This window comes from Anser anser, assembly GCF_964211835.1.
Source record: "Anser anser genome assembly, chromosome: 15".
Taxonomy (NCBI): domain Eukaryota; kingdom Metazoa; phylum Chordata; class Aves; order Anseriformes; family Anatidae; genus Anser; species Anser anser.
The window spans coordinates 4,324,275-4,343,519 of NC_139736.1; the positions used below are offsets into that span (position 1 = coordinate 4,324,275).

A 19,245-nucleotide genomic window follows, 5' to 3' on the forward strand; every position below is an offset into this window, starting at 1 on the left:
AACAACTGGTGCCCAGCACTTCCACCGACAAAATGGCTGTGTACACAAGGTGCCAAACTCTCGGCTAGCCTAAGCCAGCACAGCTCTTAAGGATCTGACCTGATCAGGCTTCTACTTTTAGTTATCAAAGCTGTTCAAGCAATGCTTATTTTTCTCTGTATGTCCCACAGCAATAGAAGTACAGTGATAACCTCTGCACAGATACTACTGCAGCGCAGGAGCCACCTGCTTTGAAAGAAAGCCCTCTGCACTGTGAGACTCAAGCATCAACATGACTTCTGTAGCTTGAGGTGTTATCAAGGTAACAATAAAGCCAGAGCCAGCAGCACTACCCTTAGCGACTTCTGCTGCTGCGGCAGTGAAGGCCAGAGTCTGTTCTCATTTGCTTTGCATTTACCTGCATGTAAACTAATTGAAGTCACTGCAGCAATTCTGAAACTGTGCTGGTGTAACAGAGCAAAATTTGGCCCTCCGCCTACTTCTGTGCAACAGGGAACAAAAGCAAAGATGGATTGATTAACACTGCAGGTGCATTTCCATGTGAATGTTTTAACTTTGGCATCAGTAAATATTGGCTCTGTAATTTGTAACGTGCTGCACGTCTAGCAACACACACATTGACTAACAGCCCCCAAACTACATCTTTTCTGATCATGAGGTTTGGCAGTCTCAGTGGATGCAAAAAGCAAGCTGAAATGTTATTGTTCCAGCTACACTGAGAAATACCGAAGAACAATAAAATAGGTAATTTTTCTGTCATGCTTAAAATTCAGACCAATACATTATTCACCAGCATGATCAGAGTATAATGAAGTTATCATAATGTACCATTGTTATGTATTAGTTGGATATTACAATGGCTATAAAACAAGAGATAAAATATTGACTTCCCTTTTACAGGGCAATAGATGGCTAGATTATTTCTACCGCATAAACGTACAATGTAGTAAAAAGGGGGCTGGGGATTTAGTTTCTCCGAAAAGGGTGGAGTGAGGGATGCATTTTCCAAGTTGGATTGTTGCAACCACCAATACTAAGAAGAAGCATCTCAGACTATAAAATATTGCCATAATTGCTAGAATTGCCTGAGCTTTCATAAACACATTTGTAAACAGCAATAAGAGAATTTGAGCCCATTGTGAATTGTCTGAAAAGCAATTTGTTTGCATTGAAAGACGCTTAAATGGGGGAAGAAGAGGCAACAGTAGAAATGAATGTTCAACGCTCATTGCAACAAACACAACTGTACACACACACTTTCTTGCTCATTTTCTCAAACCTATCAGGGTGCACAGTGCAGAATATCCAACAGACCAAGGAAGTGTAAATTTAACCACTTGGTAAAGCTTGCAATAACTTGGTAAAACTACCCTTGAGAAGTTAGTGTGACATTTCTACCTCTCTGCCCCCTTGGCTATGGTGGTGATGGTGTGAGACAAGGACGGCTGCTGGTGGATGTTTCGTCAGGGGGATTCCTGCCTCATGGGGACTCAGAGGTGCTCCAGCTAGTGGCCAGATATTTTCTGGCCCACCTGAGGTATTTTTTCTGGGGCTAGAAGAGAGGGCTTGGCCAAGATGGGACCCAGTGTGTGATCTTTGGGAACCCAGAGAGATGCTGTTGCAGTTGCAGTGATTAGACATGCTTCAGGGTGGCAGCCTGGGAAGAAAGGGACATCCTTATGTCTCCCCCATTGCTGACATCAAGCAAATGCCATGCACAGGGTAGTCTGCAGCTTCCCCAGCTTTGGCCAATAAGGTTTTTAATTACAGAGCTTCAGTTTATCTCATCTCCATCTGGAATATTCAGGCTTCTCTTTGTAGACAGAGATTGCAGTCAGATATATCCAAACCAAAAAAGCATTTTATTTCAGTACTGAGCTCTGTAATTAAATATTGAACAAAGACTTGTGAATTCATTCACCACATCTCTTCCCCCATACCTTAAAAATAGGTTTGCTCTAAATGTTAGAAGTTCAGCTGAGATAGAATTCATTAGAAGGTCACCTGTGATAGCAAAGATTGGCCTTTAAGTTCAGTAGAAAATCATTAGTATACCGTACACATCATTTTCCACTCAGTTTAGGGAGGAAGGATGTGCATGCCATGGTTGGGATATCAACTGAGTATTAACTCAAGGAAACCACCAAGATAAGCCAAGTTTGCGATGCTGGACCCCTGCAAGGAGGTACAAGGCTCAGCCAGCCCCAGTCAGCTCCTGGTTCATGTCCTGTGCCACGCAGCACAGCTGGCACTGCACTTGTGTTGGAGCAGAAGCCTTTGCAAGCAGTAACATCTGTCCCCTTCTGTATTTCACATGGCCTTTCAGTGGGCTCTCAGCCTCTTAACAATGCATGGGGAGAAAACCTAAATTACAAGAGAAGTCAAAACCACCATGAGCCCAGCTTGCCCTGGACATCCTCCTGTGCAGGCAACTCACCACCCTGGCGAGGTGTAGCCCAGGCACGGCACCTACAGGCCTGCCTGTTTTCACAAGCAATTAATCAGGGTCCAAATAAAACTGTCAGGAAGTAACGAGGGCTCCTGGCTCTGCTAACTCCAGCCACTAACAAATGGCTGCAGCCGGGCAGATGGAAAGCTGTCAGTTATTTGGGTCTTAAATGCCAGCCTTCCCCCTTGGAGAAAGAGGAGGGCTGTGTTGTAAAACTTTCTCCTAATTACGCATTAGGTGGTTTATGAGGGGAGAAGCAGCTGAGAGTTAAGGACCAGCTGAATGCGAGTAGCATTCCTCCTACAGAGGGCAAAATTAAAATGGGGATGCATTTGTCAGAGGCAAAGGGCTGGATTATCATGCAAACTAATGAAAGGACAAGAATGGGAAGTGAAGGCTGACAAACTGTCAGCCTCAGCATGTTGTTTGCAAGCAGAAGCGAACCAAAGGCCCCATGGCAGATGCCGGCAATGCAGCTGCACCCTTCACTTTGAATTTACTGACTTTTGCTGGTTTGAGTCCATGTTTGACACTGCACTCCCTCATTTGTTTAAAAATAAATAGAAAAGGAAGAAAACATGAAAACATTACTCAAGACACCAGAAAGAAAACTGAAGTGAGATCTGCCCTTGGGGTGTGAGAAGCGAAAACCAGCATTTATGGGAAGGACAATCCTCACTCCAAATAGACAAGTTCTTCCCCAAAACGTCTGCCGCCCTCATGGAACTGATCAGCTGAGGGAACAAAAGAAAACACTATTCTGACTTGTCTACATCCTGAGCACATGATTTGTAGCTGATCTGAGGCCTAACCAGCCTATTCATGCCAGCCAGAGCGCTAGAATTATTATTATTGGAAACATATTAAGCTGCAATTAGCTCCCACTGGCCCGAAGTCATTCCCTACTTGGGAAAAGCAAACAAACAAAACCCAAAACACATGGTGGGGAGAGAGGAAGCACAAGAGGAAACTTCTGCAGTCTCATCCTGGGTCGGAGGCTTTCCCGAGATGCCACAAGCTGTAAAACAGACTGACTGAGCATCTGCTCAGCTGCCCCACAGCTCGAGACGACTGTAGCAGGCCAATACGTGCGTGAAGGCCTACACATGCACGTGTCCTCCTGGCAGAGGGGGTCCCTGGGACACTGTGCAGAAACACCTGCTTTGCAGGTAGGGGATAATCGGGAAGGAAAGCCTGAGTGGGCCTGCTCAATGCTTTACAGGCCGCACGCCTGCCATTAAGCCACAGTACAGAGAGAGGAGCCTTGGAGATGACACACAGAGGCGAAAAGAGGGGCAGACCCACCTTCTCCACTCCCACCAGCAGTGCTGGGAACCTTATTGATGTGCCATTTCTGTCTTTTGCTCTGCACATCGAAACAAAGGACATGATCTAATACCCACTTCTTAGCCAGCCTAGTCGATGTCTGGGGAGCGCTTACTATGGCAGCGACAGAGGCTGCTTAATTGCATTTCTTGTAATGCACAAGAAGCTAAACTGGAATCCATTTCTCCAGGGACAGAGGAGTTGAAGGAAAAGAAAAACAGTTCTGTTTCTGTACTGTCTTCCTCTAGCACAGATCACTCTGGAAAAAATATTGGTTTGCCTGCTCCATGCTGGTGTCTGAGTATATTCAAAATGCACAAGAGGTAGTCAGTCTGGTCACCTTCCATAAATCCGAGGGAGAAACGGGGAGATCAAATGAACAATCTCAGCTGCCTGCTGCCATCACTGCTAAACCCAGCAGGATGGCTAGAGCCCTGTGAAACACAGCAGGGCACTGAAAAATTCAAAGGGAAGTGACAAAAGGGGGTAGGGGTTTGCCATTTATGACAGAAAGCCACCCTCTTACTCTGATGGAAGAGCCTTGGCAGGGAGCTACAGCAGGGAAAATGAGATGATACAGCATTTAACGTTTGGGGTAATGAGGCCTATAATAGATGACACTTGAGATGTGAAATACTAAGGTAGTGGTATTGCATTTGAATATTGGCAACAAGCTAAAGCTTTTCATCTGTCTGTTCAATGTCCCTTTTTTGATCTCAGAAGGATGAATATCTTCTCCTTCCTTGATTTTATGTGAAGGGCACAAGTCAACTGCTCTTCTCTTGGACAACAAGTACTTAAAAATAAAGGTTGCTCCAAACCATGCTCTACTACCCATATAAATCAACATGTAGAAGCAAATTCTTAGAATTATATTAAAACAGAAACGTCTCTGAATGGCCAGACCTGACAGGAGGAATTAGTTCTCTGTCTTTGTTAAGCTCATAATTCAGATTTCAAACTCCTCCATGCAGAGATGAGGAAGAAAAGCAGTACTGAAAGGAAGCCGACACTTGCGTGAAATAAGCAAGCGCTCCAATTAGTTCGTCTCCTCTCTTGGATCACATTTCACGCTTTCTACAGCTGCAACCAGAACTAAGGGTGAGAATCCAGCATACAAATGGCTAGTTCATTTGGTACAGCAGCATGAATAGGATTAAAATAATCTGAGGAGGAATTAAATGCCTCAACAGTCAGGTTGCAAGAGCAGGAGAATAAGACCTCTTCTGTGTGTTTCCAAGATCAGTGGAGTAGGGCCAGCTGGAATGACCCAGGGTTAATGCAGCTCAGACCTGCTTTGGAAGGACTATTTTCTTTCTACTCAAAAAGAGTGGACCACAAATCCTACATCGTTAACCATGAACTGTAAAGTGTTGGTGCACATCCAAAGGTGAGACAACCCCAAAAACATCCGATCAGTTTGCAGTGCTGCAACTCACAAGTTGAATTTCCAGCTTGCAAACCATCTGTACATGCGGTACAGGTTTCACTCTAAAATAAATTTACTCTAAAAACCCTGTTTGGGGAAATGTAAGCTGGTAAGCAAGCCTCAGTGAAGGATTCTGGTTTAACTTCACCTGTTAACTTTTACCTGTAAACAGTGCAGTTTAAATAAGAGAGGGTATTTTCTGCATACAAAGAAATAAAGACTGAGCCAATAAGCTGATGTAAGGCAAATGGAAACATTGAGTGTCATGCCTCTAATTCAAAAAATCTCTTGAACACTCTGGGAAACTCCAGTGCTTTGAAAATGCACACATGTTCCTTCAATTTGTTTTGAAAGAAATAACGTTAAATGACAGAAATTAGGAAGAAATGTTAGGGTCACTGCAGAGCAAGTTCTATCAAAGGCAACTATGATTTTGCAAATTTGTAGTTTCAGTGATGACCAGAATGATTTTGTTACTGGTCTGGTTAAATGCAATTAATATTGTTGGGTTTAAATACAACCTTACATTTAAGACACATCCAAGAAACAGTTAGGATCCTTTATATAGTCAAACAGATAAGCATTCACTTAATCAATATATAATCAAGCAATGTGTAGGCACCTGGAAGTAAAAAAAAGGAAAGAACAAGCAGCCAACATGGATATGTCAAGTATAAATCATGTCTAATTTCCTCCTGTGACAGGGTAGCAGACCTTGTCAATAGAGGAGAAAGAACAGACATCATCTATCCTGACTTCAGCAAAGCTTTTGACATCATGACATTCAAACACGGCCTACACGAAACAAGTATCTGGTAGATGCATCAGCGGCTGAAAACTGTACTTGGAGAACGGTTATCAGCATTCCCTGTCAGAGTGGAGGGAATTTATCAAGTGAGATTAAACAGGGGTCTGGCAGCATTCACTGTTTTTGTTAATGACTTGGCTACCAGAAAGTGTGCGCTTAATAAATATGCAAGGGGTACCAAACTAGGAGAGGCTGCAAACAAGCTGGAGAGCACGCCTAAATTTAATATGATCTTTTCCAACTGGGAAAATATTTGGGAAAAAACAGAATGCAGCTTCAGTAAAATGTAAATGCCAGAAGCACGGGAGCTCTGGGAAAGCACCAAAAAAACCCATGGTGATGAGGGGACTCCTCTCACCCACTAATGCCCTCCCTGCAGAACAAACAGAGGAAGCCATGTGTGCATGCTGCTACAGTTCTGGCCCTGCTATTAATGGTGATTAGCTGCTGAGTTCTGCTGCTGAAGGATAGATTTCTATCTGTGGTCCTCAAAACACAGTTTGCAAGTATTTAAAGATCCTTGTGCATGAGAGATGCTGTAAGCATTTAAGTGAGTTTTAATTATTAACTCTATTGGTTCATCAGTTGGATGATTTACCAGTGATGTGGCACAGTGGAAACTAGAGCTCTTAGGGTAATTTTCTGTGACTATTCCTAAACAGGAGAAAATCTGGTAAACCATGTAATAAATTAGCAAAGGCTTAATACTGGGCGGTGACGGCTTTCTCTCACAAAATCCCAGCAGCTTACTAGGACAACAAACAATCTCTCCACTGGAGGATGGGTTTCAGCGTGGACCAAAGGAAGGGAACTCAAAACACCAAGCTGTCCATATTTCCCATGGCTTACCTGAGGGCCGTGCCTCTATAATGTACCCGGTTGTGGGTTTTTCTCCTGAATCTCCCTCAGTCCATTGTAGCGTCAGCCCAGAAGCAGATTTTGTCACCAGAATTTCCTGAGGGGAGCCAGGAGACCCTGAAGGATGAAATGACATGGCAAGTGTGGGTGGTATCAGAGACATAGTGTGGTATTCTTCATTTCTTCTAGTGACAAAGGAAAAAAATAATCCAGAAGTATTGGTCAACGCACGTGCAATATAAAACAGCTCAATAGGCTACTGGGCTAATTTTTGTACTGGTTCTAGTCCCACCAATTACAAACACCAATGGCTAGGTTTTACAGGTGTGTCTGTTAAGAAAAAAAATGATATAATTGGAGGGACTTTACCTTGTTAGACTATCTGTTATCACTGATCAAATAGGAGAACCAACTGTTTTGGTACACACACTGTATCAAGCAGAGAATGCTGAACTTCAGCCTCCTCTTGGCATATCAGGATATTTGCAGACATCTCCCTGCACACAAGCCAAAGTGTCAGGAGGAAACAATTGTAAATTCTTCCTGATTTTACATCCAGGAACCTCTGCTGGTTTAGGCAGAATTATTCTAGTTCTGACTCCAAAGCGTAGCACTACAACCAGAATTATGAACCACGCTGTCTGGCTGTAGCTTTGAATTCCCTGGGTGGCTAGTTTGTGCTATGATTTATTCACACTGTTTTGTTTATTCACATCAGTCTTTTAGATTTCAGAAAAAAAAAAAAGAAATGTGTTTTTCATGGGTAGTTGTGAAACCCACTGAATCACGCCCTGAGCTCCTGTGACTCAACTTCTCCTTGGCTTAGAAATCCATGTTAAGCCCCAAGTGCTTTATTTCCTGCTGCTGCACTGCGTTTGCATAACTTATCTAGCTCATGACATGCTTTTATGGTTCCACTTACCTTCTGCTGGCCCAGCTGTGACATTGGCTTGCAGTTCAGGTCCATAGGCAATGGTTCGGGCTTGCACTCTGAATAAATAGGTCATGCCCTTGGTGAGATCTCGGACCTTCAGCCAGCGTTGCCAGTTCCCTTTTATGTCCACAGTCACCACCTTACTGACCCCTGAAGTAGCCACAAAGATGAAAAATAAGAGAAGGTTGCAGTGGAAAAAAAAAAAAAACAAAAAAGGAAAAAAAAATAGCTTTTCACATCTAGATGTTAAGTAAAATTATCTAACTGTTTGCTAAGAAAGTATTTCTTACAATTAGAAGGAGTTTAAGTAGTGATAATAGCCAATTTTCAGCACTGATAAGTATAATTAGAGTTTAAGCTTGATAAGTGGGTACTGACAAGAAAAAAAACCTTACAACACAACTGGGAAATTACCAAGAGACTACACGCAACTTCACTAATTACTCTGGGAAGAAAGGAAGAGGTAAGCGAAGAGGACTGCAGCTTTGCAGATTGCTTCCTATGCAAGCATTTCTCTGATCTTTCTTTGCCAAGTAACCTACAATGCTGCCTTGGAGGAGGACGTAAGGGCCAGGTTCTTTCCTTTGTTCTTTGTTCTGTCCTGGCTTCCACCATTACCAAGTGAATGCAGAATGAGGGACAAATATCTCATAGGTAACTTCTGGGTATAAATACCACTGCAAAAGGGGATGCATTCAAAGCACTATTAATTTGAACAAGGCTAAAGTCATGACTTGTGTTTCACTCTTTCTCACTCTTTAAGAATTTTTCTTGCATGAATGAATTAAAATATAGTTTTTACTGATAATTTCTAAAACTAAGTAAATAGAAATAATTTGATACATGAAGTAGTTTACAAAACAAAAAATGTTTGAATTAACAGAGTCCTTTTGGCATTTTTTGGTCCTTTAGATGTATGTAACATTTCAAACCAAGAAGATACAAAGTGGAAGAATGTTTTTCCCACTTGAGAAAGCTGTCTGCTAGTTTTCTCTCCAGAAAAAATACAGAATGAAGAAGTGTTTCAATCTGAATGCTTATTTTATGCAAATCAAGATGCCTCTTTCAGTTTTTATCAGTTAAATAAAGAATAATGTCCAAGTGATTTCTGTTCAAAGTTTTCTCCCAGACAATTTATAATTCTGAGAATCTTTCCTCGGTTAACAAGGAAGCAGTAAAAGTGCTCCTGCCTTCCCTAGGTGTACTATATCATTTCTCAGAGACAAATCATGAAGCATTTGTCATTTCAAAGTAACGTTCTGAAAAAAAAGAAGGAACTGTTAAAAAAGGCTCCAGGGCAATTTTGTTGTCTATTATGGTGTAAAACATAACACTGTAAAGCTTAAACAATAAAAGGTCAAACAGGGAGAAGACTGCACTACAGGACAGATCACCGTTCAAAAGTTTTGCAAAACGTGCAGGTTTTTCTTGGTGGCTCATGAGCAAGAAAGCAGGAGGTGTCACAATGGTGAGGAGGCTCAGCCAAGAACCACAGATGGGAGAAAAGTCAAAAGATACAGGAAAAGGTTCTGCTCCGGGTGTTTTACTGCAGTGTAGGCATGGAGGAACTCGAGACCTGGGGCTGGGAGGACCCTGCGGGATGAGGGGGGCTGGCAGGTGGTGGCCCCACAAGCCCTGCTGCCTGGTGACATTCAGCACATTCAGCAGATGTGCTCCAGAGAGTTTGGCTTTGCCTTGCCCCCTAAGTAAATGAGCACGGCTTTTCTATCTTTCTAAGCAAAATGATGGCTTTGAGGGAGGGATTGCTTACCACAGCAGGAGAATAAATGTTTGATGAAAGAAAAATGTTGGCACAAGAGCAAATGGGTAGAAACTGGAGAATAAATGTAGGCAAAAATTTAGAAAGGAAGGAAAAGTCCTCTACAACCTCCCTGCTCACCCCAGAAATCTTCTACAGGGGAAGAGGAGACAATCTGGAATCAGAAAGAGCACAGGCAGAGGTGGGGAGGAGAAGAAAAGAAAACAAAAATTCTGAAGAGGTTAAATCAAATGCATATAGAGAAAATATGACCTGACACTTTCATACTTTCAGGGAAAAAAATGTATTCTTAAACATTGTGTAAGACTGAATATGAGGCAGAAAATGTCCACAGAGCCTGAACCTCCTGCATACCCTGTGCACATTTCTTGGTCAAAATTAGAAATGCTTTCCGCATTAGCTTTTTGTGCTTGGATCTGCCAGCCATAAAGGCTGAAAGTGCTTTTATTCTCATGTTTTCATTCCTGAGTATAATTTTCTCAGTGCACGAGACATGGATATTCAGACAATATAGATCTTTATTCCTTACAGAAGCAGCAAATACTAGTGGTTGATATCCTCATTTCTTTGGAAAAGAGTTTAAAATGGATTGGCAATGGCTGAAATTACTCTCCCTGCTGTCACACTGCCAAAGTTGGACATCCTATTGAACTACTGGCAATCTACCAGGAATACAAAAATATTAATAAGACCATCCCCAAACTGCAATCTTTTCTAATTCACCTTTGAAATTAATTTACATTTGTTTTCAGATAAATTGCCAAATTATTTTCTGTTGCTGTTCTGGCAAATGAAGGAAACATTTGTGGCCACCACACTGATGTGGTGTAGCTTAAATCTAGTGCTGGGTTAAAAATGCTGCCTGAAAACTCTGTGTAAACAGACACGACTAAATCTCTATCACAGTTAATCTCCCCTGTCAAAAGTAGCAGTGGTACCAGTGATGACTAACACATTTGATGCCCAGGCAATCTTTGCGATAACAGAAGTGACACATGATGTGATAAGAAACACAAATGAGCCTGACGACTATTCTGGGATGGAGCCCACTCAGCAATTTTATAGTGCAACACGGGGAGACAATCAGGCACTCTCAGGCTGAGTTTCCTCTTCTCCCACATTGGGTAACAATGGCAGTAAAATGACTTTTCAAATCATGCAGAATATAGTTTGTGCAAGAAAATGAAAGAGGACAGACAAAAGCTATATTCCACAATATTACAGTTTGCTGAATAGTTTTGGCAAAAGCAGAATTGTTTTACTTACCCTCTGCCACCTGGCCTCTCTTGGAAAATGGCAGAGAGCAAGTAGGAAATTGGGGAGAGATAAAAGATGCTTCAGTGCATTTCTGTCATTTTCCTATGAATATGTATGATTTTAGGTCTTTCTTACCCTGGACGGGAGCCAAAGGCTCATAGACTACTCGATAACCCTGCAGGACTCCATTCGCTGCTGTCGGCTCGCCCCAAGACACATTGAGTGTTGTGGAAGTGATTTCAGAGAATGCCAAGAAGCTGGGAGCACTGGGTGCTGAAAGGATTACAAATATATTGAATTGCAGCAGGCATAGTGAATCTGATATACATATATATTATAGAACCCTTTTTTTTTTTTCCCCCAGCCTAAATCTAAAGGAAACAAACTAAGAGTGGGATTTACCAATTGGATCAAAATTTCCCATAATCAACCATAAACACAGCCTGTCCTAAGAAAACCACCCACTCCACTGCAAAACTGGATCTCAAAAGCAAGCAAAGAGACATGACAAAGAAGGAAAAGACTCTCACAGGGACACTAAGTTTGTCTTTGCTCTCTATCTAGCTGCTGATTTCTGAAAACTTGCAGCATTTACATGTTTGATATCTCCCTGTCATTTCTGGTGGAAATGTGTTGCAGATGCTGGGATTTCTCAAGTTAACTCCCTCAGAAGAGCAGCAGAATTGCAGGGCTGAGAGACAGAAGGGCACTAAATGAGCACACAGCTCAAGTGCATGCTTCCTCCTCATGGCCAGCCACAGCGGTGCTGCCTGCTGAACTGCTGGAGCGTTCCCACTGCGGTCACATCCAGCACAGCTCAGCCTGTGTGGCTTAAAAAAAAAAAAAAAAAAGATGAATTGCAAAAATCACAGCACTTCTCTCACAAGACTGCTTGGGGAATTTCCAGGCTCTGTAGACAAGTTTAGATTTTCAGATGTGATAGCAGAGGCCACAAAGAGATCCACAGACAGTTTCATTCTGGATCAGCTTGCAGAGGGACCAGTCATTCTGCCTGTCCTAGCTTCCGCTGCACTGTTCCCTTTCCCACGATTGCCTTTTCTGATCCCTCTTTTTCCCCCTCCACAACCACTATAATGTAATGACCCATCTAAAGATAACTCTAAACACCAGTACCCTCCTGGACAACCACCCCAGCTGCTGCCCAGTTACGTGCTGATGACCACCAAGTCCATGCTTTGAGGCAAGAAAGCGATCCCATACCAGCCTGGTGTGTCCTGCCCTGCGAGGGGCTGCTCCTCGGGCCGTCCCCGGCTGCATTGAAGGCAGAAATGCAGACCATGTACCGCGTGTGGCTGGTCAGGTTTTTGAGCCGGACGGTCGTCTCCGGAAGGAAAAGAACCTTCACTTTCTCTGTGTCATTTTGGACGTCGCTCTCCCAGTAATAAATCTGTTGGAAGAGTGAGATGTTTTAGCATCTCCTACACCTCTAAAACATCCCAACATTACAGCTGTAAAAGATCAGGAAGATGGAGCAGCCTTGCTCTGGACTCCTCCATTAAATGGGATGCTAACACTTTTTACCACGGGCTCAATCTTCTCCTTTCCTTTGGAAATTACCCTGACCCCTGTGACCACGTAGCTGAATACATCATTCAAAAATAGAGCACAAGTTGAAGAATGTGGCCTAATGACAATAGATAGGAGGTGCCAGAGCTCAGCAATGACAGGTCAGATTTTGAATTCTCCCTAAAATGCTAGCTGCCTGTCAGCACTGGCACCCTGATACAATGCTCCCATAATTTGCCTCCCTACGCACACAAGTTTCGCCATTTGTATTCATAGGACAGCCAAGCAAATGCCTTCCTGAAGAGGGTAATAAAGACTTTCCCTAAAGTTCCTTGAGGTACTTTTCCCCATTCTCGCCTTACATAATTTTTATCCCGATGCCATAAAATTAGGCTTTGGAGAAGATGATTCCAAGAGAAAAGTAGTGCCAGCCCTACTTATTGGACAGGCCTGGCACGGAGAGCATTACAACAAGCCAAAGCAAGCCAAAAAGTTGAAAGAATGAGCCAAGGCAAGACTCTACCTCGGCTCTACAATCCAAGCTGTTAGAGCCATCTATATACATAGAAAAGGAAAAGAACATGAATTGATATATAAGGTTGCTTGTTACTGCCAAGAAGGGATGCCAGATTATTCACATTGGCTTGGCTTTTCTTCGCTTATGGATCTAAATTCATGGAGAGAGGCAGAGCCAGACACTGAACCCAAGCCAAGCTCCAGTGTTTGTAGACTTGCCCATTTCCACTCTCTGAGGGTCCATTCTCTTGCTGGAGAAGCTAAACAACATGCCTGTGCAACGTCCTTGTCTCCTATGAACCAAATGCAATTAATACTATGATTTAATTTTGTTAAAGTTAAGGAAATGAAATAATTCTTGTGAAATCTGACCTGGCTCAAGCTTCTAGCTTGGAGGAAGTACTGCTTTTCCTAATAGCTTTGGAACAATTGATAGATAGAAAGCTCAGTTAGTTTTCTTCAATACTTTTTTGCCCCAAGCTCTGCTGTGTCTGTTGCTTTTTGGAGCAGATACGTTGCCTGAGTAAGTGTAGCTGCCTCCCTGTCTGCATGCCCTGTTTCCCCATGCTCTCCTTTCTCTGCAAATAGCAACACTCTTTTCCTTTTCTCCCCCCTTTCCCCTGCCTCATTCTCTTTCTTTAGATTTCAGGACACAGTGCCATTTCCACACTGCAGTCTGAATTCTGTTTTAATTTGCCTTGTGCAGTGAGGGCAGCTGTAGTTGTACAGCTATCTTACAAGTAAGAGCAAAGCCAAGCAAGACAAATGAAACCAGCAGAAGCAGAAGTATTGCCTTGTAGCCTTGTATATTCCCATTTTGGCTGTCGGCAGGAGGAGGGTCCCAGGTGAGCTCCAGCTGGCTCGCAGAAAGGGAGTTTACGTGGATGTTCTGTGGGGCCATCGCTGGAGCTAGAGAGAGGAGGACAGAAGAATTAATAGTGACAAGCAGAACTAGTTCATATCCAGGCTGCGGTGTTCCATTTGCAGAAGGACTCAGGACAAACTCTGTTTATGCCACCAGCCAGCTAACAGAGCTGGCCCTGGAGGCGTCAGCATCGCGGGGAAGTCTCGGGTATAAAGCGGCAGCGCGCGTGGACTGAGAAGCTGCCGAGCCTCCAGAGAGCGCGATGCTCTGTCTCACACAGACCAGGTTAGACAGCGAACAAACTCAATCCTGTCAGCAGCTTTGGGAAATAAAAGCCAATCTTTTCTTTATTCTGTGGTAACGTTTCAGGCTTGCCATTGGCAGCGACGCTGGGCTCCTCAACAACAGTCTTGAAAGGAACTGTGGGAGCAAGGCAGACCCCTTGCACCGGCAGCCCGGCCTTTCTTACAGGCCTTTGTAGCAGCCTGAGAATGAAGGCCAAAATGCTGTTGAAAACCACCTCCCAAAACAGATACTAATTGATTTAACTAATATTTTATGTATGACAGAATGGTTTTTAGCTTGCTACTTGTTAGCCCTGATTTCATTACACCTACACGTACCGGACCCCCTGGGCTCCCGGTGGCACTTCTTTGCATTGTGCTGTGCAAGAAAACTAATCTTTGGCTTCCTTCAAGTGCACCTGGGTCACACCAGCTTTCCCTTTTGTTGGGATCCAACTCAGTGCAGGTGGATTTTCCTCCCCAGTGGCTAGCAAGGTCTGCTTTCCAGACCTGCTGCCTCTGCCTCCAGCAGATCTTAACAAAACAGCACGTTTTGTTTACAGGAGAGATGCCGAAGCGTGTCATGTTCAAACTCCAGAAGTGGGAAGGGAAGAGCAGGGCAAAGGGCACGCTTCCCCCTCCTCTGTGCTCATGGTGCTGCAGCCTTCACCCAGCCTACCTGAGAAAGCTGCCTCTTTTCTCTCTGCCTGTTTACGGGCCATAAATAGAAGTGATAAAACATTCACTACTCAAGTAAGATAGCCCCGGTTATCTGTTCCTCTGGAGACTTCCTTCTTTAGAGGGAATGACCTTCATAAGTCACACTTTTCTACCGATACTCCCTCCCCCCAGCGTTATAAAATAAAATAGTAATTAACACCCACTCAGCCTGACACCAACTATTTATTTTGTTCTAACTGTGTGGTTTCCATATTATCACTGCCCACCCTGCCGTTAATGGAAATGTTAATAACCAGCGCCAGGTTGTTGTGACAGATGCTTGGGCTCATTATCAGAAATTCTTATTTACCGCTCCATTAAACGACAGAATCGCACAAAAAAACAATTCAATCAAAACTAACTGGAGGAATTTTAACAGCCACATTAATAATCCAAAACATAAATAAAGTTCATGTCTTTTGCATGTTTGCCACCGGCAACTCTATTGCAAAACTATTGCTGTACAATTAAAATGTGTAAGGCAAAATTGAAAATAGCCATTATCCCAGTGCTCAGCTAAAACTATTTGTTTGTTATATTTTTTTTGTTTCTTTTTTTGGCTGGATGTACCAAACACACGAGGTGACAATGACTGTCAGTAAAACATAGGTTTGGCTTGTTCACAGGGGTGCTCTCATCTAATTGCTGCCCTGCCTTCCTCCGTTTCTCTGGGGTATCGAAGGGAGCAGCTAGCTGGCTTGCTGGCTGCATTCACTGCAATGTAGTGCTGCTAAGGACCAAAAATCTCAGGATTTTGAGACTTTCACAGCACATAACAGAGTGCGAAGCCAAAGCGACCACATAATACAAACCTGAAAATACATCTCAGAGATCTGCAGATGATGACATGCTCAGGAAACAGGAATATGTACAATCACAAGAAAATGGATCACTTTAGCAATGTATTTTCTTTCTGGGTAGTGACACTACTGTCTGTCCTGAGCTGACAGCTTCAAAGTGCTCTCAATACCCAGGTCTGAAGCAGTGTCTGCAATAGCATTTTTCTTTGGATCCTACACACCAGCCTGGAACAATTGCTGCTTCCGAGCTGCGACCATTAGAAGAGCCGGCGTGTGCAGCCTGCTGCCACAAAAACACCATTTTTCCTCAAACCCTTTTTATAGAGCATGTCTAAGAAACACAATGGTTAAAAACTGCCAGTGATCACTCTCCACTGACACCCTCGCTGCTGGAACTGCACTTCTGCTGGCACGGTGGTGGAAAATTTGATGGGAGGGGAAAAATAAAAAATAAAAGACAGTGGAAAAAAGACATTTCACCACCCCAGAGCCTCAACAACATGCAAATTGTGTTGGTTTTGTGCCCTGTGTGTCTGTCCCTGTGTTCAACTTTCAAAGGCTGATGTGTCCCTCCTCTTCTAAGTACAGATTTCTTGTTGACAGCAAGGGACAGCAGAAAAGTGCTGCTTACTCTTGCTGTGGCTCTGTGCACACAGCACATTACGCTAACAGTGAAATGAAATACTTTAAAAAGGAAGAAACACATCCCTAAAGATTCTACCTGCTTGAAACCCCAAACCACTCACTGAACGTATGGACAGCCTGTGCCAATAAAAGTGAATGCATCTTAAAAGTGAATTCAAAAGCCTTTTACCTTCTAGGAATGCAGTTCAAGATTACTGAGCTCTGATTTTCTTCATGGCTGTTGAAATCACTAATACATAAAAAGCGAGGTTAAAGCCTCATACCTCACACTGCTTTATGTGTTAGTGACATTATCAACTACAGCAGGAGTGACATAGACCCCCGAGGGTCCAAATTCAGGTCGTGGCAGGTGGAAAGCATTTCACTTTCCTTGAAAAATATGTATGCGTTCCTGAAATCTAATTCTCTGCACGTATCCTGCTTTGGAATCTCATGCAGATATTTGCAAACATTTGTTTTCTTACCGGATTTCAATTCACCTTTAAGATAATCTCCTTGAAACTCTCAGTCAAAAAGTAAGGAGTACTGTATAGTAATTAGTAAAAATAACAACAGCTACGGACTGGGTTGATGTTGGCAGGGTTGTGAAAAGACAACAAGTCTATCTGGAGTTAGAGCAATGAGAGTGAAAACGGATGCATTAAAAAAGTTACACATCTAAATCCAGATTTAAACTTACCAATGTCCTCATTTTGCATTTGAACTGAACAGCCTCTGCTCATGCTGCAGACAATTTGAGCTTGGAAATGCTTATAACCTTTAAAAAGAAGGTGCTTAAAATCCCCAGTGGCTCTGCACTAGATCTCCATGCACCGCAGAAGGTTCACCTTAGTTTTTCTCCCTGCTTGCCTGGGATATTTGCTTTCTGGGCTGTGTGGCACTATGAGCTTTTCATCAATATGAAAGTACTGTTCCTTTTCTTAGTGACAGTTGCCACAGGTAGGCTACAAATCCTTGTGATTCATCGGGTAAACTTAATAACTGTTTTTATAAAGCATTCCTTGCTGCTGTTGCATCTGCTCAAATTTCTGGGTAGCGAAAGACTTCTCCTGTACTGTCTTTCTAATCACTTAAATAATGCCAGCATTATGTCAGGCAATTCACAGACAAGTCTGGGACAAGATGCCCCGATACTCATGCCATTTAAATAAACGTGCAGACAAAAAAAAAAAAAAAGGCAGCAAAAGAGACCAAAGATTTTCTGTGCATCAGCTTGATCCCACAGTTCCAAAGAATCCCAAGCAAATTTCTGTTCTATAAAGATCTCTGATCCTTTTCTATCTAGCAAGCATTTCCCCCCCACCCCAGTTCATCAAAGCATGCTTTTGTGAACATGCCTGCTTTTATTCCCTAGTAATCAATATATTTGCATTTTGGTGCTAGCACCTAGAGGCCAGAATCTCATTGCACAATGTGTTGCATAAACACAGAATAAAGAGACAGCTCCAGGCCCTAAAAGCCTCTAATCTGTATGTCTACACATTCTAATGGAGGGGTGGTTGGAGCGTGTTCTAGCATATCAACTGTAATCTTATCTACCTTCTCCCTACAACAAGAGAGAAGACACAGCAGTAGTTAATGTAGCATAAGCTCACAATTACAGCACGCACACGCAGCACCTCCCAGGTTTACACATTGGTTCCTGGCACACGCGGTTCTGGAAAACGGATCTGGAAAGGGTCCTGAGAGGGCTCAGACAATCCAGCCTCCTGCATCACACTGGGCTCAGCTCTGCTGGTCAGATGTTTGTGTAATCTTGGCCACTGACCCCTTTCCAAATTCCTCTGCCATCCCCACACTGACTCTGTCTATTTTAATAACTCTTAAAACATACTCTTGGGTTACTTGTTTTCCTTAACGTCTGGCCAAAGCCAGCCTCGCTGCACTGAAGTCCTGTTCCTGCAGTGGGATGGAGAACAGATCCTTCCCGCTCCCTCTGCAGCCGCTGCCCTCAAGTTATGGCAGAGATAAGCAACTGTTAAGTGGATTATAAAAAGCCAAACACAACAAAACAAACAGAAGGTCACAAGATAAAACAGCTGAGGCTGATCAGCAGAATGGGCAAAGGGAAATGTAAGAGGCTTTCTTGCAGTCTGGGCTTAGAGAAGAAACACAAGGATGGTATCCTCCCGAGAAAGAACAAAGGGGTGTATTTGCAAATGTTTGCAGTCATTCCTTCCACGAAGGAAAAACAGCATGAGAGAAAAACATTCTGTGCTTATTGGCCATTTTCTTACAGTGCCTGTGAAAGAAAGGTGGGAGCGAGGAACGCTTCCTCTGTGCGGCAGTACCTCTGTGCCATTAGGAATGCTGTGTGAGCTATGCTGATTAGTTCAATAACAATTAGTTAATTGTGCTTCAAAAACAGCAACTGTGAAGCTGCTTTCTGCTGTGACAAGGCAGTACAAGCTATATTTAGAATGTAAAAGATGTTTCCCACCAATTTCTGCCTGTTTTAAGCAAGGCTACATTTTGTGATGGAAGTACATACTTTTTTTTTTTTTCCCCCCAAGAGCTGCTCTTTCTGGGGCTACTCAGATGTATTTCAGATGCAGTAGGACAGGCAGATCCACATTCAAAAGCACATATATTGACATCCTTAACCCCTCTGACACAACTCTGTTTGCTAACACCGGACCTGATGATGCTCTTACTCTCGTATTCAGGCATCACAATTTGGCACCAAAACCTAGTGCTCTGCCAGTTACCAGCCTCGACAGGCTTGTGTCGCCCTGTGACTTGACCCGAGTCTGAGAAAAGGAGCTCTCTGATCTCCCCTACCTCTGAGAAGCCCAACCTCCTACTGGAGGGCAGCTGGAAACAGCCGGCTTTAAGTAGGAAATAACCCGTTCTTCAGGGTGTTGAATTATGTGCTGATTTACAAGATTGCATAGATCAGTGTTAGAGAGATTGAAACATTTCCTAGCGTACAAGAGACCAAGAGAAGTCGATACAAGACTAACCTGAAGAAGAACTCTTTCACCCTCGCCAGCACTGATGAAGAGGGAGCACAGTCTAATCGAGCCAAAAAAGAAAGAAAGACAAAC

At 43.2% G+C, this 19,245-nt stretch overlaps 1 protein-coding gene across 10 annotated transcripts in view; it reads right to left on the bottom strand.

The window, feature by feature from the left end:
• The window catches only part of SDK1 (sidekick cell adhesion molecule 1), a 395,409-nt gene that overhangs the window by 19,205 nt on the left and 356,959 nt on the right, over nt 1-19,245 (bottom strand). For all 10 annotated transcript variants that reach the window (XM_083799697.1, XM_083799700.1, XM_083799699.1 and 7 more), the window contains 5 exons: nt 13,678-13,793; nt 12,063-12,249; nt 10,977-11,114; nt 7,793-7,954; nt 6,862-6,987 (listed from right to left, as the gene is read on the bottom strand). In XM_083799697.1, the coding sequence (XP_083655823.1) occupies nt 6,862-6,987; nt 7,793-7,954; nt 10,977-11,114; nt 12,063-12,249; nt 13,678-13,793 (729 nt within the window). The remainder of the gene's footprint in view (nt 1-6,861; nt 6,988-7,792; nt 7,955-10,976; nt 11,115-12,062; nt 12,250-13,677; nt 13,794-19,245) is intronic.